This window comes from Rattus norvegicus, chromosome 19 (genome assembly GCF_036323735.1).
Source record: "Rattus norvegicus strain BN/NHsdMcwi chromosome 19, GRCr8, whole genome shotgun sequence".
Classification (NCBI taxonomy): Eukaryota; Metazoa; Chordata; class Mammalia; order Rodentia; family Muridae; genus Rattus; species Rattus norvegicus.
Genome location: NC_086037.1, coordinates 64,495,025 through 64,519,229, shown reverse-complemented (window position 1 = coordinate 64,519,229; position 24,205 = coordinate 64,495,025). Strand labels below are relative to the sequence as shown.

Below are 24,205 nucleotides of genomic sequence, written 5' to 3'. Positions count from 1 at the left end.
ACTCTTACGTATATGAGAGTCTGGCCCGCATATGTCTGCATACCTCTTCCCTGAGAAGGCCAGAGCATGTGGGTACTGGCAATAGAACTCTGGTCCTCTGGAAAACCAGTCAGTGACCTTAACCACTGAGTCATTGTTCCTATTAATCTTGACAGTATTTTCCCCTCCTAAGGAAATGAATTTCAGCTAAAACGAGGAAAGTAAGTTTTGTGGCCCAGTCTGTGGTTCTGGTACCTGTTAGATGTGCAGAGACTAGGAGCCAAGAGCAAACTGCACTTCTCTGTTCACACACACTGAACAGTGTTGGCTCATTGAGGCTTCCGTATGCACCTTTATTTTAAGAGTGTATCTTCTGGCACTGCTTAATTGTTAGCCTGTTAAACAGTGGGAATCCAGCCAAGTGTGTGAGTTTCAAAAGAGATCATTTTCCAGCCAACTTTTAATTAAGTTGAATAGTGCCCTTTCATGGTTTAAACAGCCTTCACAGAGTTATTTCAGTAAACTCGTTCATGAAGAGGCAGGGCATGGTGGCATAATTAGATGACTGTGATATGGGTCATTTCCTCTCACCTGAATTAGATTTTAAAATTATATTCAAGCAAATAACTTTAGATAAATTTAAATTATACTCAGAAGTGTAATCTTGGGAGTGTTCTCTAACAATGTGCACATTGTAAAAAGAATTTCAGAGCTGAAAGGGGTATTAGTTGCCCCTTGCTGCTCACTCTCCTCTCACATACTGTACTCCATTGCATCTATCCTTGACGTGCAGGTGTCTTTCTTTCCCAGGCAGTATTTGATGTCAGGCTCATCTTGAGTCCACCCATATGAGCAGTGCAGTCATACTCGGGAAGCCATGGGTGGAAAGGCTTTCTTTAGGGTATGGGTTTTTTTTTTAGCATTATTTATTTTATGTCTATGAGCACACTGTCAGTGTCTTCAGACACACCAGAAGAGGGCATCAGATCCCATTACAGATGGTTGTGAGCCACCATGTGGTTGCTGGGATTTGAACTCGGACCTCTGGAAGAGCAGCCAGTGCTCTTAACCGCTGAGCCATCTCTCCAGCCCTAGGGTATGCTTTTCATAGAAGATAACCAGGTCTTCTACAGGGATGCCTGGGAATTAAGTCTCATCACTACTTGGTGAATTCAGGGGCAGCCTCAAGAGGCCCTGCAAGTAGAACGGCGTCCCTGCTGGAAGGAGCCATGAGGAGTTCCAGGTTCTCCTGTAGCTGGGAAGGTCACTGTGGACAGATGTGTGGGGACAACTTGGAGAGGAGTAGCTTAAGACCACTCCACACCAAAGTAAGGAAGTCTGACACGGTTGGTTTTTGTCATTGAGACAGGGTCTCACTCTGTAGCCCTGATTGTCCTAGAACTCACTCTGTAGACCAGGCTGGCCTTGAACTCTCAAGAGATCCTCCTGCCTCTGCCTCTTGAATGCTGGGTTTAAAGGTGCGCACCATCATGCTTGGCTCACAGTTGAAGTTTTGTGCTTCTGCCTTACCAGGAAATGTAACTCCTCATTTAAAATTTATTTTAAAGGATATATTTAAAATAATAAGCAATATGATTTGTCTAATTATAAAAACAATAACTGCTCTTTGTAAACTACGAAGACGTAATAAAGTGGAAAAGAACAAGTCGCCTGCTGCAGCACTTTACTGCTTTATTAGTTGCCTTTCCTTAGGTATTTTTTCCAGTGTACATACATACAGTAAAAAACTTTTATAAATTAACCTTTATCTTGCTTAAATGTCTGTGTGTTCATGATGTGCTTACAGAGGGAAGCAGACAGTGATGAATCCCCTTGAACTGGAGTTACAGTTGGTTGTGAACCACCATGTGGGTGCAGAGAATCAAACCTGTGTCCTCTGCAAGAACAGCAAGTGCTCTTAACCACTGAGCCAGCTCTCCAACCCAGTGGATGCAGTTTTAAAGGTCAAAGTTTGCTAGCGCTTAGAAGGTGGAAGCAGGTGGATCTGAGTTTGAGGCCATCCTGGATCCTGGTTATCCAGGATGACCCTTGAGAACCAGGATAGCCAGGACTATGTAGCAAGACTCTGTCTCACAGAGGGGAAGGTATATGTGCAAAGTCTGGACCATTCTGTACATGAATTGATCTCTTTAATACTTCATTAGCTCCTTGTCCTATTACTAGCTCCAACCACGTAATCATTCTAGAGGTCAGAAGTCCAAAGTGAGTCTCTAGAGTCAGTGTTGATAGCTGGTTCCTTCTGGAGGCTCTCAGGAGGGATCCGGTTCCTTCTGTTTATAGAAGCCACCTATATTCCTTGGCCTTGATTTTTAACAAAACCACACCCTGGCTTTCATTGTCCTACTTCTGAACCATTCACTTAGCTGTACCGAGACCTTAGAGTGACTCGAGAGTGGAGGAAGCCTTCCCCAGCTTAGGGTGTTCATACCCTGCTGAGTTTTGGTATATAGTCACATCCACAGATTCTGGGGGTCAGGATGTGGACATCTGTGGGGGGACCATGGTTCAGTCTTGTTCAAGACATTCTAGTTCAAAAAGTTGCTGCAGGGCACTGTGTAGTGCAATCAAACCATTATCTTTCCTCCATCCGTCAGTTCCCTATCGCATGCTTACGTAGTCTCGTTCTTCCCCACTGCCCTCGGTCCTGCACACCCTGGGATAGACAGTGTGCTTGCAGGTTCTCGAGTGTTGGGCTGAGTTCCAAGGGGTATTTTTAAAATGTCAGGCTCCTCTTCTCTGAAGAATGTGACTCAGACACTGGGGTTCCCAGACAGCTTTCCCACTTAGCGACAGGGTGTAGGGGCAGCAAGAGCATCCCTCATTTAGGCCTGTTTTCTCACCTGAAAGTATGAGTTATCACAAGACAGTGAATTAGAATCCTACCTGCTACTAAGTAGTGCTTAGTAAGTTCTAAGTTTTTATTCCTGGTGAGGAATCTTTTATTTACAGTTCTAAGTGTTTTAGTGCATGTTGACAATTGAGATTTAAAAAATTAAGAACACGGGGTTGGGGATTTGGCTCAGTGGTAGAGCGCTTGCCTAGCAAGCACAAGGTCCTGGGTTCGGTCCCCAGCTCCGGAAAAAAAAAAAATTAAGAACACAAGAATACTTACTAGATTTGTTGAATTATTTAATATGAGTTGTATTCTGGGTGCTTCACTTTTTTTCCCCAGAAAGTTTTTCGTTTGTTTACAATATAAATAGTAAAAGCATTAAAGCTAATTTTTTTTTTTTTTTTTTTGGTTCTTTTTTTCGGAGCTGGGGACCGAACCCAGGGCCTTGCGCTTCCTAGGTAAGCGCTCTACCACTGAGCTAAATCCCCAGCCCCAAGCTAATTTGAACAGAATATTTTAACTGAAGCCTTTCAGAAAACATGACTGCCTGGAGAATGGGAGCTAGAGTGCCCCCACCCAGTATCCCAACCCCACATCCACATATTTCAGCCCATTGCAGATTGAAACTATGTGGGGGTGTAAGAGCACAAACCTACTGTAACTCCAGTACCAGGGGATCCTACGCCCTCTTCAGACCTCTGTGGGCATCACACTGTGGTACGTGTGCATAAAACACTCATGCACAAGATAAAACTTTTAAAAACCAGACTGTTCAGCATGTGTAGGTACAAAGCATGCCTTGTTTTCTGGACAATATTGCCTTACCATTTAGCATTTACATTTTTAGGCATTATAATAATCTGGTATAAATTACAGTATATGAGTAGATGCACACAGTGTCTATGGAAGTGCTCTGCCCTCTTATGTGAAGGATTTCCATATTCTTAAGCTGTAGGGGTTTTGGGGTTGGAACCGGTCACCAGTAGATCCCCATGGCCAGCCACACTCCCATTTCATTTTAGTCAGTGCTGTCCACTGGCATATCTATTTACTAGGTGTCACTGTACTCTGGTGAGTGGGAAGTCGCTTCATGAAATGGCCCTTGGGGTTCATCTGATGCCTCCTCATAATTTGTCTGCTGGAAGGAATGAAGTCACTCTTCCCCTTTGTAAATATGTATTTTAATGGGCGTTGTTTTGAAACTGTAAACAGCAGAAATTTCCTTAAGCTTCCACTTTATTTGTGTTGTCTGTTTTCCCACTTTGCATTTTCAAAGAGTTGTAATCTGTTACTCTTTATATATTGTGAAGCTAGATTGTCCCAGATTTGACTAGGGAGAATCCCTCTACCCTGCCTTCTGGCAGCATATAGCATATCCCCTTTCTCTCAGCGAGCACTGCCTCATTGTCTGCTACAGGGCCCCAGAGTCGTTTCATCTAGCCCGACCTGCCCTTGAGTTACTCTTCAAGGAGCCCAACTTCTTTTCCTAGAGAATGGTACTGAGCCATCTGGGCACATGGTAGAACTCCTTCCTGGGGTACAGTGCATGGTACTGCTGCTGTGTCCTCGTGGTAGATGAGGTGTGTATTCAGATGTGCACTTGCTTATTTCTGCATCTCTCTATGTACATCTGAAAACCTGGAGTTTGTACCAGCATTTCGGTTTCAGCTCACTATTGAATGGCTTGTTTTATTGATAGCCTTCTCATACACTCTCTTACCTTCTGGACTCCATTCTCACTGGGTCTCTGTGGCCTCCTTGTTCTCAGCGTGCTAACTCAGAAAGGGAAGGACAAAGAAAACAAAGTTGTTTTCTCTCTCTGTGTGAGCCTGTGTACACGTACCTGTCTGTGTAACTAATGTCTGTTGTAGCACTCCTGCTTGCCACTAGCTAATGAGCAAGTCTTGTAGCTCATGTATACTGATTGGGGTCGTGTCTTGGGCACCATGGGTTGTTGATACAGGTAGATGTGTGTTAGAGCCCTGAAGTGCAGTCTGTTCTTTAAAAGCTGCACTGGACATGTCTGTGGGTCAGGATCTCTCTAAACACACAGGCAGGCCCAAGAGCACAGGGTTTAATGGTAAATGCTTGGCTTCCTGCACCCCGGCCCTATGCACTCTCTTCTGAAAAGTGAGTAGTGAATTAGAAGCCAGAAAGGAAAATGATTTGCGCCTTCTTCCAGGATTGGGAACCTGTAGAGGCCTCAGGCTCTCATTTCCACCACAGGCTGTCACTGCAATGTCTTCCAAGAGCCTGGACTTCTCACCCTTGAGGACAGTAGACAGGTTGCCTATCTCTGAACAGCAGGGTTGCTTGAGTTTTCTGTCATTTCCAGCCTTTTCATTTATCCCAGGAGACTTTTGTACCTGAAGCGGCTTCCTTTTTTCCTTACTTTCCTTCTACCACTGTTGGGTTTGGAGAGCTGGTTCCTGGAGTAGACAGGGCTTGGTAGAGTGCAGTCAGACCAGGGCCGCCTGTTCACTTAGTGTAACCTTTTTCTGGAAGGAATCAGTGACTTTTTTTTATAAAATTCAAAACCACGTCTTTACTCTGTGTCTATGAGTGGGTACTAGTGTGGAGGTCAGAGCGGGCATCCACGGGGAGTCAGTTGCCTTCTACCATGTAGACTCCAGGGATGGAGTCAGGTGGTCAGGCTCGGCAGCAAGTGCCCTTATCTCCTGAGGCATCTCCCTCTCCCTCCAAAAACTAAGCCATTAGATTCATCCAGTAGCCAGACTTTCCTTGTGGAAGTTTGATTTCCCTTTTCTTTTGGTCTCTCCTGTTCTTCGTCATCTTCCCCAAAGAAGAGGTGCTGGGTGGCCCAAGATTACATAGTTTCCACCATGTGGGTATGAGTGTGGGTGTTCCCCTGAGCCAGCCTCCGTATTCTTCTCCATCCCTGTTAGAGGCAGAGTTACCCTGTAACTTTGATTCCTCACCTGCATTCTCCCATGTCTGGTTATCAGAAGTTTGTTGACTCCACCTACTGATCCGCAAGGTCTAAGTCAGCATCTTCTCTCCCTGGGTAATTTAACCCATGGTCTTCCATAGCCCTGTCCCCTGTTCCCTGTACTCAGTGCTCCTAGAAGGCTGAGTGGTCAGTTGTGCCTTCTCATCCCTTTCAGGTCCCTTCTCATAGGACCTGAGTTCCTATGTGATATACAGAGCTGTCCCTGGACTGTCCCCAGTTCTTTATCTCCTCTCCCTTCCCCTTCTGCATTTTGCTCAGCCACACCAACCTCTTTGCTTTTCTTCTCACTCCAAACTACTTCCTTTAACTTTCCACTTAAAAGTCCTTTCTCCAGGGCTTCTGTGGCACCGTGGCTGACAGGCAGCCCTCTCAGCTGTCCTGCTCCCATCCTTCCTTTGTTCCCAAGCATAGCACTCACCATCAGCTAAGCTGCACTTCCTTGCTTGTTTCTTCTGTATCTCCCCACACTGGAAGAGAAGCTGAGGTCAGAGGTTTCTGCCCTGGTTTGTCCAGTACCCCGAGCTCCAGCTGTACAGTGCAGAGCCATGAGCAGTTCCTCAGCAGCCTTGTTCTCTGGCTTTTCATGCTCACTTCCCTTGGCTGCTGACGTCTGCATTCTAGAATTCCCTGCTCCAACCTGGTACCTGCTAAAACTCTCTCCTCCATGCCATCTTTCGCCTCCTCCTCACATTGATCCTTAGGTGTATTCTGTGTTCTCCTCGTCCCCAGATGCACCACTTCTCTCTCCATTGTACCTTCTGTGCAGCTAAACTTCTTGTCACTCCTGAAGGGACTTTAACTCAGCTTAGGTGGCCTCTACTCTGACACCTTCCTTTCCTCCATTTGGCCTGGTGGTTGGTTTGTGGTTGGTCTCCTTTGCTTCCTCACACATAGAGCACTGCGTCCCTGACTCTCTCTCCCTCCCCACATCCCCCTTTACAGCACCTGGCCTTGTCTCTTTAGGTAAGCACTCAATAAAATGGCCTGCCACAGTGAGTAACGAAGGCATTGTGTCCTGTGGTGTTGAGTTTTTGTGCCCTAATTCCCAGAACCAACTGGAGAACAGTGGTTACCTATGGGTTTCTTTGTGTAGTCATAGCTGTCCTAGAACTTGCTCTGTAGATCACTCTAGCTTCAAATTCAGATGTCTTCTGCCTCTGCGCCCAAGTGCTGGGATTATGCATATGCTACAAAGAAAGCTTAGCTGTTTATTTCCTGTGGAAAAGGTCATTTCATTCCTTTCCATTTCTTTGTTTCTTTGTTTGGGGCCTAATTTGTAAACATCAGCTATCTCTTCCACACAGAGTACATCATATAGAGATTGACTACCTGTGGAAGAGTTATCCAGGACAGCGTTAAAAGTGAGTTAGTGCAGGCAGGCTTAAGATGCTCTCACAAGTATTGCTAACATTCACATTATATACATCTCCACCAGGTCATAGAGTCTTTCTTTTAAGGCAGAGGATTTTAAGAGATTGTTTTTGTTACCTTTTTAAAAATTTTATGTGTATAGGTGTTTGCGTGTATATGTGTCTACCCCATGTATGTTCAGTGCTTAGGGAGGCCAGAGGAGGGTGTGGAGTGACACTGGAGTGACAGGTATTTGTGAGCTGCCATGTGGATGTTGGGGATGGAACCCAGATCCTCTGGAAGAGCAGCCAGGGCTCTAACCACTGAGCAACTTTTCCAGCCCCTCTGTAAAGCACAAGCTTACTCCAGCATTAGAACTTTTACATTACTCCAGTGACCAGCTGTACATTCTTTGACCTAAAGTGATCTTTAGGGCTGCTTTCTGTGAAGGGCTCTCTGCAGGATGTGTACATAGAGTGAGCTGACCTCTGGTCTTCCTAAAGTCGTGGCTCTTTGTTTTACTCTTTTGTCCTTGTGGTTGACATTGTCACTGTCTTTCTGTCGCTGCAGACATAGTTGCTTCTCCTGTCTCTGGTCTCTGGTGTTCAAAACTGGTGTGTTTTGCAGACTAGGGTGGTGCCTAGGCAGGTCTTTTACTCGCTGCACTGTTTGACGCGTTTCCTGTTTTGGAAGAGCATATGGGCAGTCGCCGAAACCAAAGCCTCTTTCTTACTCTGAGTGCCAGTTTCTGCCAGAAGAATTGAGTTGGCTGCCAGAGCAACATCTTGGTTGTTGGTGGCTCAGTCTTTGATTTTTTTTTTTTTTTTTTTAAAGTACAAGGGCCTCACTTGTTCTGTGTCCACCTGTCCCCACCTCACAGGTATGGTGGTGAGCTGGTCACCCTGTGGCACTTCGGCTCCAGTGCCACTGTTGAGAAGAACAGCTGTTCCATCTCTACTTTAGTTATCTTGAGAGAGATCTGAGCCCATGAGAAATCTCACACTCAACACTTTCTTTAGGAATAGCTTGCCTCACAGACTGTCCTCTGTCCACTTTCAGTAAAGAGCTAATCTGATTTTATAATAGATTAAACTGTTTCAGTTTAAGTTTGATGCTTCAGGTAAAATAAATGTAATGACTGCAGAAAATATCTGTGCCCTTTTAATAAAATTGCCAATAGGTAGTGTCTCTTACATAACCTATTAAAATCAGTTGTCCTTAGGTATATATAATTTACAGCAGAAAGTAAGGACTTTGCTTTCTGTGAATAATTATAGATGCTGACGGGCACCTGGGTGATAGAGAGCTGCAGATGACAGGAAGCCGTCAGTCTGAGGAAGATGTGAAGGGTAGAACATGAGGGTTGGCCTTTGCAGGGATAGGGGCTTGCCTGCTTCCTGTCAGCTCTCGTTCTTCACTTCTCTCTTATTTTTCCCTTTACTTCTTAGAGCTGTCAGACTGTTTCCATGAAAGCAGTAAGGAGTAAGGAAATATAAACAAAGCACTGGGGCGTCGTGTTGTGTCCACAGCTGTCTGAGAGAAAAATCTGATCCTTCCATTTAAATGCAGCTGGAACTGCTATAGCTGGCTGGGTCGGGATGCTACTGATGTTCTGTGTGCTGTTTTTGTTTCAGATCGGCTCAGAGCGGTGGCTTGGGCTCCTGCTAGATTTGGGTCTGTGGTACAAATGGAGTTTAGGACTCAGTGGACTCGGCCCTAATGAGAGAAGCCCCTGTCCAAGATGGAGAAGAAGCGGAGAAAGAAATGAAAGCCTCTTTTTGGGCCAAGCTGTGGGTGACCATGGGACTGAGGTTTTCTTTACGTTGGACAAGTCTGTAGGATGGCTGATCAGTAAGGTTGCAGCTTTTAGCGAAAACAGAAATCCACTTCTGATCAAGGAAGAGCCTAGTGCAATTTGAATTTATGCAATTTTATGACCATATTCACTTAGGACCATGAAGCTCGTCAACATCTGGCTTCTTCTGCTGGTGGTTTTGCTCTGTGGGAAAAAGCATCTGGGTGACAGGCTGGGGAAGAAAGCTTTTGAAAAGGCCCCATGCCCCAGCTGTTCCCACCTGACTTTGAAGGTGGAATTCTCCTCAACTGTGGTGGAATATGGTAAGGACTTTATTCACTGTTGGGCCTCCCATCTCACTGTTTTCAAGCTTAGTATAAATACTGGCTTCCGTTCCCTTCTGTGGTACATTTTAAATAGGCTGAGTGCATGCCATGTCGACATTAACCTTTGCTTGCTTAAGGCGTTTGCCCTGGATTAGAGCTGACTGTACCATTGTAGCGGAGGGAACCGATGCAGGTGCTCAGCTGAGGTTTTGGAGGTCAGGCCTTGGGCAGACGGGCAGAGCAGGAAGTTTGTCTTGATCCGGAGCTTTGTCTTCACATTCCGTAGAGCAGAAGCTGCATATTCTCTGAATTCCTCTTCCTGGTAGGAAACTACATTTCTTTACTCTAGCCGAATTTTAGTAAATATGAAGGTTTTATCTTATTTTACCTTATTTATTCTTTTAAGTTTGCATGAATGTTTTGCCCACATGCAGACCACATGAGAGCTTGGCACTTGGCCAGCGAAGGTTGTGGGACTAGATTTGTAGGTGGTTGTGAGCTGCTCCTTGGGGCCTGGGAACTGAACCCAGGACCTTCTCTAAGAGCAGTAAGCACTCAACCCCTAAGCCGTCTATCTCTCCAGCCCCTCTGGTTTGTGTTTGTTAAAATGTATTTTGATTATAGAGTTATCTTAATTACTGAGCCATCTCATCAGACCCACACTTACTTTTAAAGAATGCACAGGTATCTGGTTTTGAAGTGTATATTTCGTGTGATTTGAAATGTGCCTGAGTCAGCTTTACCAGAGCTCTGCATGCTGCCGCCTGTGGCATTTTACATTCCTTTCTTCTTGCTCTTATTTTGCTGTGGGCTTTGAGGTGCATTGTTCTCTTGCCAATAGAGATTCAGAGTAAGTGTAACATACTCTCTTACGTGTATAAGTACTTATGCTTACTGTGGCATTGATTTCAGAATATATTGTGGCTTTCAACGGATACTTCACAGCCAAAGCTAGAAACTCATTTATTTCAAGTGCTCTAAAAAGCAGTGAAGTGGACAACTGGAGAATAATACCTCGGAACAACCCATCTAGTGACTACCCTAGTGATTTTGAGGTGATTCAGATAAAAGAGAAGCAGAAGGCGGGGCTGCTCACACTTGAAGATCACCCAAACATCAAGCGGGTGACACCCCAGCGGAAAGTCTTTCGTTCCCTGAAGTTTGCTGAATGTGAGTACGCTCAGCACAAGCCATACCAGTGCTTGGCTCACACCGCAGAGACACTAAGGTGATCTGGGGACACCTGTGTTCCTTTTCACAGTTCTCCAGTGGAGAATGTTGTCTTTGTTTTGTTTTCTGAGACAGGGTTTGCTGTAGCTCAGGCTTCAGATTCACGCTGAAGCTGAGGCTGGCTGGCCTTGAACTCCTGGCCTTCAGTGTGCTCCTGCCTCTACCTCCCACGTGCTGGGATTGCAGGCTTGTACTGCCATGACCAGTGGACAGCATTTTCTTGAGAAAAACAGCTTTATGCTGTTTTGGGAGGAACTCATCACTCCTGCCTTCAGGTTTCTGCTCTGTGTGGGTTCCTGTCCTGACTTCCCTCAGGAAGTGTAAGTTTCCTGGAAGTGTAAGCTGAGTGAGGCCTCTCCTGCCCAAGTTGCTTTGTTCATGGTGTTTCATCATAGCAGTAGTGACCTCAACCAGGGCATCATCTCTCTGCTATTTGCTGATGTCTTGCTGTTCTTCTTAACAGTTTTTTCTGTCCAAGCTGATGTTCCCCAGTTTTTTTTTGTTTTTTTTTTTTTTGGAGCTGGGGACCGAACCCAGGGCCTTGCGCTTCCTAGGTAAGCGCTCTACCACTGAGCTAAATCCCCAGCCTGTTTTGATTTTCTTAGAGTGCTTTGTTCTGTTGTAGGTCAAGTAAAGCAGACCACTCCCATCATTGAAATATTCTCATTCGGAATTCTGGAATTGTCCCTTCTGTTGGTGTTAAGACTAGAGTCACATGGGGTTGGGGATTTAGCTCAGTGGTAGAGCACTTGCCTAGCAAGCTCAAGGCCCTGAGTTCAGTCCCCAGCTCCAAAAAAAAGAAAAAAAAAAAAAAGACTAGAGTCACCCTGGGGAGACTTGATGCACATAGATTTGAGTTGGACTGTCAGTTACATTATGGAACCGACAGTCTCTTTTCTGGGACCCCTTTCTTTATGGGTTGGTCTGGGAGCCTTGAGAACGAGAGTCCTTTGCTTTAGAACAGTCCTGTTGGAGGAATAAGTACAGGCTTGTTCTTACAACTGATTTAAGGCCTGACAAGGTGGCTCAGTGGAAAAGGTTCGTACCATGTAGGTCGGGCAATCCGAGTTCAGCCCCTGGGACCCATGTAAGGAGAGAGCTGATACAAAACAGTTGCCCATGCTTCCACTTTAAAAATATGATTTGTGGGGTTGGGGATTTAGCTCAGTGGTAGAGGGCTTGCTAGGCAAGCCCTGGGTTCGGACCCCAGCTCCGAAAAAAAAAGAGAAGAAAAAAAAATATGATTTGTTTTTTCGTTATAACATAGACCTTTAAAGGTAAAATGAAAACTCCTAATAGTATCTTACTTTCATTTCATTTTATTTTATGTATTTGTTTTGTTTTTGTCAAGACAGGCTTTCTCTTTGTAGCCCTGGCAGTCCTGGAACTCACTCTGTAGACCAAATAGGCTTTGAGCTCAGAGCTCTGCCTGCCTTTGCCTCAAGAACTGAGGTTAAAGCTGTGACCACCACTCTAGCACCCTTTTACTTTTTGATTTTTTTTTTAAAACAATTATAATGAAAAGATTTTTTTTTTTTTTTTTTTTTTTTTGGAACTGGGGACTGAACCCAGGGCCTTGCACTTGCTAGGCAAGCGCTCTACCACTGAGCTAAATCCCCAACCCCTATGAAAAGATTTTTTTTCAGGTATTAAAATTCATCATTTCGGGGGCTGGAGAGATGGCTCAGTGGTTAAGAGCACCCGACTGCTCTTCCAGAGGTCATGAGTTCAATTCCCAGCAACCACATGGTGGCTCACAACCACCTGTAATGAGATCCGATGCCCTCTTCTGGTGTGTCTGAAGACAGCTACAGTGTACTTATATATAATAAATAAATACATCTTTTAAAAAAAATTCATCATTTCTTTTCTCCATCTTTATTAACTTGGGTATTTCTTATTTACATTTTAAATGTCATTCCCTTTCCTGATTTTCAGGCCAACATCCCCCTAGTCCCTCCCCCTCCCCTTCTATGTGGGTGTTCCCCTCCCAATCCTCCCCCCATCACCAACCTCTCCACAAGAATCCCTTTCACTGGGGGTCCAGCCTTGGCAGGACCAAGGGCTTCCCCTTCCACTGGTGCTCTTACTTGGCTATTCATTGCTACGTGTGCAGTTGGAGCCCAGGGTCAGTCCATGTTTAGTCTTTGGGTAGTGGCTTAGTCCCTGGAAGCTCTGGTTGGTTGGCATTGTTGTTCATATGGGTCTCAAGCCCCTTCAAGCTCTTCCAGTCCTTTCTCTGATTCCTTCAATGGGGGTCCTGTTCTCAGTTCAGTGGTTTGCTGCTGGCATTCACCTATGTATTTGCTGTATTCTGGCTGTGTCTCTCAGGAGAGATCTACATCCGGCTCCTGTCGGCCTGCACTTCTTTGCCTCACCCATCTTATCTAGTTTGGTGGCTGTATATGTATAGTCCACATGTGGGGCAGGCTCTGAATGGGTGTTCCTTCAATCTCTGTTCTAAACTTTGCCTCCCTCCTAAGGGTATTCTTGTTCCCCTTTTAAAGAAGGAGTGAAGCATCTGCATTTTGGTCATCCTTCTTGAGTTTCATGTGTTCTGTGCATCTAGGGTAATTCAAGCATTTGGGCTAATAGCCACTTATCAATGAGTGCATACCGTGTGTGTTTTTCTGTGATTGGGTTACCTCAGTCAGGATGATATTTTCCAGTTCCAACCATTTGCCTATGAATTTCATGAGGTCATTGTTTTTGATAGCTGAGTAATACTCCATTGTGTAGATGTACCACATTTTCTGTATCCATTCCTCTGTTGAAGGACATCTGGGTTCTTTCTAGCTTCTGGATATTATAAATAAGGCTGCTATGAACATAGTGGAGCATGTGTCTTTGTTATATGTTGGAGCATCCTTTGGGTATATGCCCAAGAGAGGTATAGCTGGGTCCTCAGGTAGTGCAATGTCCAATTTTCTGAGGAACCTCCAAACTGATTTCCAGAATGGTTGTACCAGTCTGCAATCCCACCAACAGTGGAGGAGTGTTCCTCTTTCTCCACATCCTCGCCAGCATCTGCTGTCACCGGAGTTTTTGATCTTAGCCATTCTGACTGGTGTGAGGTGGAATCTCAGAGTTGTTTTGATTTGCATTTCCCTTATGACTAAAGATGTTGAACATTTCTTTAGGTGTTTCTCAGCCATTCAATATTCCTCAGCTGTGAATTCTTTGTTTAGCTCTGAACCCCATTTTTAAGTAGGGTTATTTGTCTCCCTGCCGTCTAACTTCTTGAGTTCTTTGTATATTTTGGATATAAGCCCTCTATCTCTTGTAGGATTGGGAAAGATCTTTTCCCAATCTGTTGGTTGTCGTTTTGTCCTAACAACAGTGTCCTTTGCCTTACAGAAGCTTTGCAGTTTTATGAGATCCCATTTGTCGATTCTTGTTCTTAGAGCATAAACCATTGGTGTTTTGTTCAGGAAATTTTCTCCAGTGCCCATGTGTTCGAGATTCTTCCCCACTTTTTCTTCTATTAGTTTGAATGTATCTGGTTTGATGTGGAGGTCCTTGATCCACTTGTACTTAAGCTTTGTACAGGGTGATAAGATAAAATTCATCATTTAAGTGTTCAGTTTGACAGATCTTAGTAAACGTACCCACAAGGTAAAGTATTCCATCACCTCTAACCCTCCTTCTTGTCTTCCTGATTCTTTTAGTTTTTGAAAGGGGAAATTGGAAACACAAGAAATGACTAAGTTTTGGGCAAATCATAGTGTAAATTGCTTGCTGCAGTCTGGCCTGAGGTGCTTAGTGTGGGAGGCAGCTTTCTCCTGGGCAGAGTGCAGCACCGTAACAGCTGCTGATATGCCAGGGCCAGCACTTGGGCTACTTCTCTCTTTTCTGTCATCTCAAGGGTAGGCCACTGGGGAGAATGATTTTTATCTTTAGTGGTTTTGGTGTCACAGAAGGTTTGTTTATTTGACACAAGGTTTTGCAGTACAACCTAGGCTGACTTTAAACTTGTAGTGCTGCTTCAGCCTTGTTAATGCTGTGGTTACAGATGTGCATTACCAGGACCCCCGACGGGGCTTCTGTAAAGGTTGCTGTAAGTCTTTCCCTATGTACCCGTGGTTACAGAACTCTAAGAATCATTTCGGAATACCATGGCACCTAAGTCTGTCCTATAGTTGTGATTGCCTTGAGAAACATCCTGAAACATGACTTCAAGGTGACACAGTGTGTGTACTTCTCTTGGTCTCTGATCTTGTTCTTCTTGATTCTAGCCGACCCCATTGTGCCCTGTAATGAGACCCGGTGGAGCCAGAAGTGGCAGTCATCACGTCCCCTGAAAAGAGCCAGTCTCTCCCTGGGCTCTGGATTCTGGCATGCAACAGGAAGGCATTCAAGTCGACGATTGCTGAGAGCCATTCCTCGCCAGGTTGCCCAGACATTGCAGGCAGATGTGCTTTGGCAGATGGGATACACAGGTGTGTGTTGTAGACCAGGGTTTCTGCAGACCAGGGACTTGGACAACATTCAGGGAGGCCATTTGCTAGGTTGCCCTGCCACCATATACATCTGTCCTTCTTACCCGGTGTGGAGCTTGGTACAGTTAGCTCTCCCTGCATTTGCCTCTTAACCCCAGCATCTGTGACTTTTATTTTACTTGAGTACATGTATGTATGTGAACATGAGTGTATGGGGGTGAGGGGTGTATGCTGTGGCATGCATGTTAGGGTCGGAGGATGACTGGTAAGCATCTCTCCTATTATCTGGGACCTGGGAATGGATTGCAGAGCATTGAGTTTGAACTTTTCTGTGGCTCCCTCAAAGGGATGATGCATTTATGAGTAGAAATCAAGAAAGAGGGGCTGGGGATTTAGGTCAGTGGTAGAGCGCTTACCTAGGAAGCGCAAGGCCCTGGGTTCGGTCCCCAGCTCCAAAAAAAAGAACCAAAAAAAAAAAAAAAAAAAAAAAAAGAAATCAAGAAAGAGTATTTCTCCCAATGTGATTGTTGTTTTCTCTTTTTGGGTTAAGGTGCTAATGTCAGGGTTGCTGTTTTTGATACTGGGCTCAGTGAGAAGCATCCACATTTCAAGAATGTGAAGGAAAGAACCAACTGGACCAATGAGCGGACCCTGGACGATGGTAGGTCCCAGTCAGAGGAGGACACAGCTCTTGGTCTGGAGGCCAGCACTTATGATTTGGCCTCTGATTCACAGACAAGCCCAGGTCCTCAGTAGCTCAAGGTGGTACCTGCTGAGGAAGGCTCCCTGTGGAGCCAATCACAAAAGAGACAGGCACAGTGGTGTTAGGAGTAAAGGGGGGCGGGGGAGGGGAGGGACGACACAGTAGAAGCCGCTGAGGTATTTCTAAGACCAAGCGAGTGTGGGCATTGGTTGTGGGTGCTGTACCTTGTATGTCCTCAGCTGTCTTAATGAGACTTCTTTTTCTGTGGCTTCAGGGCTGGGCCATGGCACATTCGTTGCAGGTGTGATTGCCAGCATGAGAGAGTGCCAAGGATTTGCCCCAGATGCAGAGCTGCACATCTTCAGGGTCTTTACCAACAATCAGGTACGGGTTTGAAGGGCCTTGAGTGAGGCCCTGCATGAGTGGTCAGAGGTGAGGGCAGCGTCCCGCAGTGACAGCCTTCTTTATTGTACTGTGTACCTCACTGTGGTCTCACGCCATTCTACCTTCTGCCCGTCCTTCCCCAACACTGAGAGAGAAAGAGAGAGAGAGAGAGAGAGAGAGAGAGAGAGAGAGAGAGAGAGAGAGAGAGGTGGCGGGGGGGGGGTGTTAAATTCATAGTAGTCATTTATGTGGTTTATGTAGAGACCATGTGTTAGTCTAAACAATACTGTTCACCTTTTCCTTTCCTTTTATTTTTCTTTGTTTTTGAGACAGGGTCACTGTCTTTCCCTATCTAATCTGGAACTTATACAGACCAGGCTGGCCTCAAACTCAAGAATTCATAGAGATCCTCCTATCTCAGCCTCCTGAGTGCTGGGATTAAAGGCATGTACCACCATGCCTGGCTTCACCTTGTCACTGGAGACAAGATCTCTCATTGGTGCAAAGAGAAGAGCAGCAGCAGTTGGTTTAGAAAGGGGTGACACAGTCCCTTCATAAGATGCCATTCGTAAGGGAATGAATCTCCTTCTCTGGGGAGAGAGACATCAGACGTAAACAATTTGGTATAAGGAGATCTAAGCATTACAGGCCTTAGACAGAAAGAGGCTTGTTTCCCTTTAGATCTTGGAGAGCGGCATTATTTACTAAGAGTGAGACTAAAGAAGTAAGGACAGAGGGGACTCACTCCTCAGGTGGGGTACGCCAGAAGAGGCTCTTTAGAGAGCAGCTTTCTGACCACTTCCCTAATAAGTGCATCCTAAGAGCAGAGAGATTGTCGGGTTAGCAGTACTTTTCATATCATGATTTAGTTCAGTGTAGCATACAAGGCAAGAAGGAGCTTGGTAACATCAATTGAAAGCTGTCAAGTCACTGTGTGGATTGCTCAGCTCTTCCAGAGAGAGCTACAGGGGCCTGGTCTGATTCAGGCTATGGGATCCAGTCTAACAGCTGGGACCTGGAGCTTGCCCAATAGGCTGCTTTGGCTGCAAAGAAGCGCCAGGCATCTGCTTCCCCAGTTCTGAGATTTCAACCACTACACCCAAATCCTAGTGTGTGCATCAGATTCATATTTGTGTAGCACGCTATTGACCCACTTAGTTTTTGTTCCTGTGGCTGTGACAGAATACTCTGTCACAAGCAACTTAATGGAGAAAAGATTGATTTTGGCTCCCAATTGAAGGTTTTGTTCATCATGGGCTGAAAGTGGGTAGCAGGAATTTTGAGGTAGCTGGTCACAAGCTTCCACAGTCGGCAAGCAGAAGAACAATGAATGCAACTAGTGCTCTGCTCTCTTTCTCTAGGGAGCCCTGCCCTGTGGACCCACACACAATTAAAATGGGTCTTCCTGTGTGACATAATATAATGAAGATAACTGCCCCTGGCATGACCAGAGGCCCATCTCCCAGTTGGTTCTAGATTCTTCAAGTTGACAGTTGACCTTAGAGGTCACAACAATAACCATCTCTCAAGCCCTCATTTTTAAATTTGATTTTCGAGCTCTAACACATCAAAAGGCAGTGGATTTCAGCTCAGTCCCCACCTCTCTGTGGGGAGTGTTCTTAGCTGCTTACATTGTGTCTTAGGATTTCTTTCACAGATCAGCATGCAGCTTAACTTTACAAGGTCGTTAAAGTTACTTCCTCACTGCACTACTCTGTTCACTGTGAACGTGGTTTTGTGGTTTTGTTGTTAGTCTTTGTTTTAGCTTTTGAGACAGGCTCTTACTCTGTAGCCCTACTGCTCTGGAACTCATATGTAGCCCAGGCTGACCCTGCTGCTGCCTCTTAAATGCTGGGGTTACAATTCTTAGCCACCATGCCTGTCTTAGCTTGTATTTAAAAAAAGAAAAGGGGCTGGGGATTTAGCTCAGTGGTAGAGCGCTTGCCTAGGAAGCGCAAGGCCCTGGGTTCGGTCCCCAGCTCCGAAAAAAAGAAAAGAAAAAAAAAACAAAACCAAAAACAACAGAAGTATTCCAAAAAGTAGTTTAATTTACATACGGTAAGGGAAGTAGGGGAGCTGAACACTGGTGTTAGGCTCTGTGCAGTGACCGTGCTTGCTCCTGTTTGTCCTTTTTTTAGGAATGAAGGATGTTAGATACTGTAAACTGTAGAAATGGTCAACATCACAGCAGTGTCTTAGAATGAGCACTTTTATAAGGGCAGTTAGACGCTTGGGCTAATCCTGAAAGGCATACTGTAAAGTAGACCCTGTTGCCCCTGGGGGAGAGACAGTATACAACAGCCCACTCCCTTGGTTCTAGTTAGAGGACTTAGTTTGTGGGTGTAATATTTGCGTTCTTAATTACTTTTACTTGGGATCTAGTGTGCTTTGAAGAGTGTGCTTGTCTTAGAAACCAGAGCTGTCGTAGCTCCTTCCACTTTCACTGAGGCCCTCAAGGGACTATGATCTCTATTTAACCAGGTGTCTTACACGTCTTGGTTTTTGGATGCCTTCAACTATGCCATCCTAAAGAAGATTGACGTTCTGAACCTTAGCATCGGCGGGCCTGACTTCATGGATCACCCCTTTGTTGACAAGGTCGGTCAAGTGACTGAACAGCAGCGTGTTGGGTGGGTGTCCTGTGCTTTTATACCTGCCATAGTCATCATTTCTCCTGAGGAGATGACAGCTTTGTGAAACAGATGGTTATGACATGAACTTCAGAAACTTGCATGTCACAAACCCAGTGGGTTCGATCCTGGGAACAGATATTTAAAGGACCATTACTGCCTCCCTGGTGCCTTGATGCCTTTCTGTTTAAACTGTTTTCCAGACCTTGCCCCTGGGACAGTGTGCTGTGCACTGTCCAGCCCCAGGTTCATGAAATTGTCCTCCAAAATCTTGTCCCATGTACCCACCCCTGGCCTAGCACTGCCTTGGAGGGGCTCCTTTCTTGGCCATACCTGCAGAGGGTCCACAGTTTGGAGGACAGTGGCTTAGTGTTACTAGCACTCATTAACTAAATGCTTGGTTATTTTGTAGGTATGGGAATTAACAGCGAACAATGTAATCATGGTTTCTGCTATTGGCAATGATGGACCTCTCTATGGGTAAGTTACCCCAGCAGGGTAATGTGAGGGGTTCTTACTTGCTTGCAATAACTGTACTGTGTCTTCAGTCTGTGTGTCTCTGTGTGTGTCCCTGTGTATATCTGTCTTAAACTTGGCATTAGGTTTTTTCATTTTAAAAGAGAATATATAATGACCCCACCCCCAAGTCCTCACCACTTGTTTAAACAATTTTAAATGTGATTTCTTCTTTATGTTAATTTTATGTTAATTTTTTAAAAAAACCAACTTAGCTGTGGTTTAGGGAGCTGCAGTGTTTGTTTCCCTTCTCCCCCACTGTAGAGTGGTCTGGGAGGTGGCTCAGTTGGTAGAGTGCTATCCATGTCAGCATGAGGAAGGGCATTTGGATTCTCCAACACCCACATAAAAAGCAGGGCGTGACCAAATGTACCTATGACCCCAGCACTAGGGGTAGGAATGAAGAGAGGGTGATCCTTGGGGCTTGCTGGTCAGTGAGCTTTGGTTCAGTGAAAAACCCTGCCTCAGAAAATAAGGTAGAAAAAAAGACAGTGCTGACCTCTTACTTCTGCCAACAAAGCGTACATGAGCATGTGTACACATCCACATACACGCCTACACACACTGAAATGTACATATGTCCCATACATACACAAAAGATAGTTAGGAAGCTGGGCAGGGGGACAAATGCCTGTAATCACAGTACGTGGAAGATTTTGGAGGCAGGAAGATCAGGAATTCAAGTTCAGGACTATATGAGACCTTATTTCAAAGAAAACAAGACAGTAATTATGGTAGTGGGTTTTGTAAGGGAAAATAGGTTCTGAGTATTTTTTTAAGATTCACTGTGTATAGGAGGCATATCAAGGGGTTGGGGATTTAGCTCAGTGGTAGAGCTCTTGCCTAGCAAGCACAAAGCCCTGGGTTCGGTCCTTAGCTCCAAAAAAGAAAAAGAAGCAAATCAAATGGTTGCATTTCTGCCTGTCCCAAAAGAGTAGGTGTAAGCACAGTGACACTCATGTGCTGGGTACCTTTGGGGCTGACAAGGTCAGTCAGGAGAGCATCAGAAGACAGAGTTAAGGTTTATGCTATGCCAGTTAGAGTTAAAGCAGTGTGAGGCACAAAACACCTGCCACTGAAAACCAGAGCCTGTGGGCATGGGGGTGCATACCTTTAATCCCAGGCAGGCATCTCTGTGAGTCCGAGGGCAGCCTGCTCTACATGGTGAGTTCCAGCATAGCCAGGACTTTAAAAACCTAATAGTCAATCAACAAAGAAACCTAGGGTCTCAGGACTCTGACTTTCCTGTGCAGATGGCATTGCTAAACAGGCTGTAGGCAGCCTTCTGCAGCAGAGTGCTTGTCACTTGACCAGAGTACTCAGGACGGTGCATTTCTGTACTGGAACCAAGAGTGTGAGGTGGTCTGAGGGAAAAGAGAAGATGCCAGGGAATGTGTGCCTCATGCCATGTGCAGTAGGGAGGACTAGCTGTGTGCACACGTTAACTCATTTGTTCACATTGTATCTGTCCAAGATGTCCTTGGAGCTCTGGCAGAGGGGAGGCAGACTGGCTGGAGGACAGGCAGAATGTACGCAGAGCGTCCAGAGCGTAGGGCAAGTCCAGCAATGTGAAGTTGGTGTTTGTGTGGCAGGCCAGTGGTTCCGCCTGGTGTGCAGAGATCCTTTTGAGGTCCACGTTTCTTGAACTGGGTGTGGTTCATAAATGTAAGTGGTGTGGACTTCCCTAAGTGCCTCTCCTGGAGGAAGCATCAGATTTTGGGGCATTTGATGTCAGCTTTTCTTGTTCCTTTCTTTACATATTCCCCCTGATGTAGCATCTCCCATTTCTGACAGCCCCACTCAGTTCAGAGTCACCCAGGTTGTTTGCTGGACCCTTCTCCTGCCTTTAGGCTTTCTTAGCTGTGTTAGCATGAACAGGAATGGAGCCTGGTGGACCAGACAGCTGTGATGGGACCTGTCCATGCTGCAGACCTTCCCTTCTGAGCCTTAGGTCATGGCTTGTCCCAGGGCTCCGGCCTGCTCTTCAGATGCTCTTCACACACAGGGGAGCACCATGAGGATCTGCCCTGGCTGCAGATACTACTCCTTTCCTTTTGTCTAAGCACTGCAGTCATTTCCTGGAAGACAAATATGCCTAAAGGGAAGATCCACATGGTTCTTGTTTGATACACTAGATTGAATTGGCAAATTTCCTGAAATGTTGAGAGTAAATTGTGTAGACTCTGTGGTCAGGTGGTCCCTGCCCCTGTGATGTGAAAGGGCCATAGGAGATGGGAAAATGGGCAAGCTTGGCTGTGTCCCATTAACGCTGTGTGTAGAGAAATAGGTGTGGCACCTGACTTCTTCTGTGGCAGTTTGCCAGCTCTTTGACAGAACTTTTGGCTTGCCTTGTTTTTACCATCTGACCCATGCACATCCTCCTTGGGTCTAGTCCCACCTGTATCTGGGAGAAGCCTTCTGAGTGCTGGAGTTAAAGGTGTGCACCACCATGCCTGGCTATGACTAAACCTCTCGTCAGTCATTTACCATAGCTTTGTGCTGATCTAGTGCGGTGAGGTCCTGGCGTGTGTCTGTTATCTTAGGACTTAAAATGCAGGGTTATGGTAGCTGTCTCACATTGTCCTCAGGAAGTGTCACACATACAGTAGGTTTAACTGTGGCAACACAGCTGGATCTGGACTCATCTCAGGTAGTGTCTGTTCTAGTGAAAGAGACAGGCGAGGCACACTGGAATGGCCTCAGATTGGCGTGAGAACATGCAAATGAGTGAGAGACTGACATGGGATGCTCTGGGACAGCCCATGGCCAGAAGAGACTGAGGGAGCCTGGATCCAGGGAAGTGAAATCCTCCTTCTTTTTTTTTTTTTTTTTTAAATATTTATTTATTTATTTTATGTGAGTACACTATAACTGTCTTCAGACACACCAGAAGAGGGCATCAGATCCCATTACAGATGGTTGTGACTCACCATGTGGTTGCTGGGAATTGAACTCAGGACCTCAGGAAGAGCAGTCAGTGCTCTTAACCGCTGAGCCATCTCTCCAGCCCGGAAGTGAAATCCTTAAGATGGCCCCACATACAAGTGCTAATGTGGTGACAAGAGAAGCAACAAATGGCCTGGATAAGAGGCTGCAGCATCACAGGACCCCTGAGGAGCGGCCTCCTGTCAAAGCTGTGCACTGGTACAAAAGGCCTGAAAAATGGCCTTAGATTTTCCTGCGAGTGTTTGACCTGGTTTGAATTATTCATTTAAAATTATTTTTCTTCCCTTTTTTTTCCCTCTTCTTTTGTGTGTCTCAATCCAGCACTCTGAATAACCCTGCTGATCAGATGGATGTGATTGGAGTGGGTGGCATTGACTTTGAAGACAACATCGCCCGCTTCTCTTCCAGGGGAATGACTACCTGGGTATGCTTTCTGTATGAGCCCAGTGTGACTCACAGCCCTTGGTCTGAGAACCTTCGTTGTATGTGTCTTGTCAGTGCACAGGCAGAGAAGTAGCCAGGGCTGTGTGTGTGCATGTGCGAGTGCACACACATATCCATACACACCTTAGTTCAGTGAGGAGCTGTCTTGAAGATCCTGGGTGGATTCTGAGGGTCGTTTCCCAGTCCATGTCTTTTTACTGTTTTCTGAAGCACAAGCATAGGTGAAGTGTCTTCCTCTTCCTCTACTTCACCTAGACAGCGATTTTCCTCAGTACAAGCTCAAGTTATCTTTGGCCTTAAGTAAATTCTGAGGTTAGTCCCTTGGGAGAACGTTGGCTGGCGAGTTCTGAAGTCAGAATGAAAGCCCAGTAAGAATAGCTGGCGTCGGTTCTGACAGAGCCATTGCAGGGTGTTAGGATTAAGCTGCATGGAGTCAGAGTGACTTCAAGGAGAGACTGGGAAGCACCTGCCCCTAGTGATCTTTGGGGCTAGAACATGTCTCGTGGCTCTAATTTGACTATGTGCTAAGCTCTGAGATATCTCAAGAAGGACCCAGAAAGGTTGGCAGCTTTGTGGAAGCACAGGCCCTGTCTGCCCCATCCCCACGCCCTGCAGCACTCCAGAATAGTCTTCCATGCCAGCTCAGTTGTACATTGTGGGCTCCATTAGCTGCGAAGTCTGTCCCTCACACAGGATGATGCCATCCCTAGAGCTGACCCATTCAGTGTCTTGATGCATGGTCTGAGCTGGTAGACCCTACTCTGAGTCAGGCCTGCACTGTGTTGCGTGTTCTGCGTGTTCCCCAGCATGTCTTTGTGTTGTCAGGTAGCAACAAGCAGAGCATCTGCTAGCGTCAGTCTGTAGCTCCCTTCACCAGCTGTGCAAGATATGGTGTCCTGGGCCTTCCTCAAGGGCTTGTTTTTCCCATGTAATGGAGAAATATTTCTGAGTTGTCTATGCAACTATGGCCAACAGTGTCTTCGTGCTTTGCCTCTTTATCTACACTCCACTTATTACCGATTGCCAAGAAAAGATTTGCATTTCAAATAAATGTACTTTTTCTCAGCAGAATATCACTTAGGTTCTTGGGCAGGTCTGGAGGCATGTACTTCTAGTCCTTGCACTAAGGAGACGAGTACAGAACAGTACAGAAAAGCTCGTCTAGTCTGTGCTGCCCATCAAGACCATGTCTGGAGAGTCAAAGAGAAAGCAGGGGATGGGGAAGAGAATTAATTTATAATCCCTTTGTATTTCTCAGTGGGGTCCACGTTTTAGGCTCTAGAGAGGCTGATGTCTGTGCAGGCCTGCCTGTCTTCGATGGTACCTTACTCTTTGAAACAGCTCATCATAACCAGTGCTATTTTTTCCCTTACGAAGGAGACACTTGTAAATGTTTTTTTGTTTGTTTGTTTGTTTTGTTTTTGATTGTTTTATTTTGGGGTTTGTTTTTTTTTTTTTTTTTTTTTTGTTTCCTGATTCTGTGACGTATTTCTTGATTATCAGAAAATAGAGCAGGCTGCTGGTTCTCTCAGTGACAAGTCAGTGAGCAATTATTAAAATATTAGCAAAGTTATCTTGTTCTTGTTTTGCTATTTTAGTATTATAAAACATTAAAGCGGTTTTGTTTTTATGTTACCT

The 24,205-nt window shown here is 45.5% G+C and overlaps 1 protein-coding gene across 3 annotated transcripts in view; it reads left to right on the top strand.

Annotated features, from left to right (window-relative positions):
• Mbtps1 (membrane-bound transcription factor peptidase, site 1) overlaps positions 1–24,205 on the top strand; it is a 51,194-nt gene that overhangs the window by 2,209 nt on the left and 24,780 nt on the right. For 2 of the 3 annotated variants that reach the window (NM_053569.2, XM_008772651.4), the window contains exons 2-9: positions 8,789–9,272; positions 10,188–10,445; positions 14,741–14,944; positions 15,495–15,605; positions 15,922–16,031; positions 18,513–18,629; positions 19,074–19,141; positions 22,445–22,547. In NM_053569.2, the coding sequence (NP_446021.2) occupies positions 9,110–9,272; positions 10,188–10,445; positions 14,741–14,944; positions 15,495–15,605; positions 15,922–16,031; positions 18,513–18,629; positions 19,074–19,141; positions 22,445–22,547 (1,134 nt within the window). In that variant the 5' untranslated portion in view covers positions 8,789–9,109. The remainder of the gene's footprint in view (positions 1–8,788; positions 9,273–10,187; positions 10,446–14,740; positions 14,945–15,494; positions 15,606–15,921; positions 16,032–18,512; positions 18,630–19,073; positions 19,142–22,444; positions 22,548–24,205) is intronic. The other variant, XM_039098049.2, reaches the window with a different exon arrangement.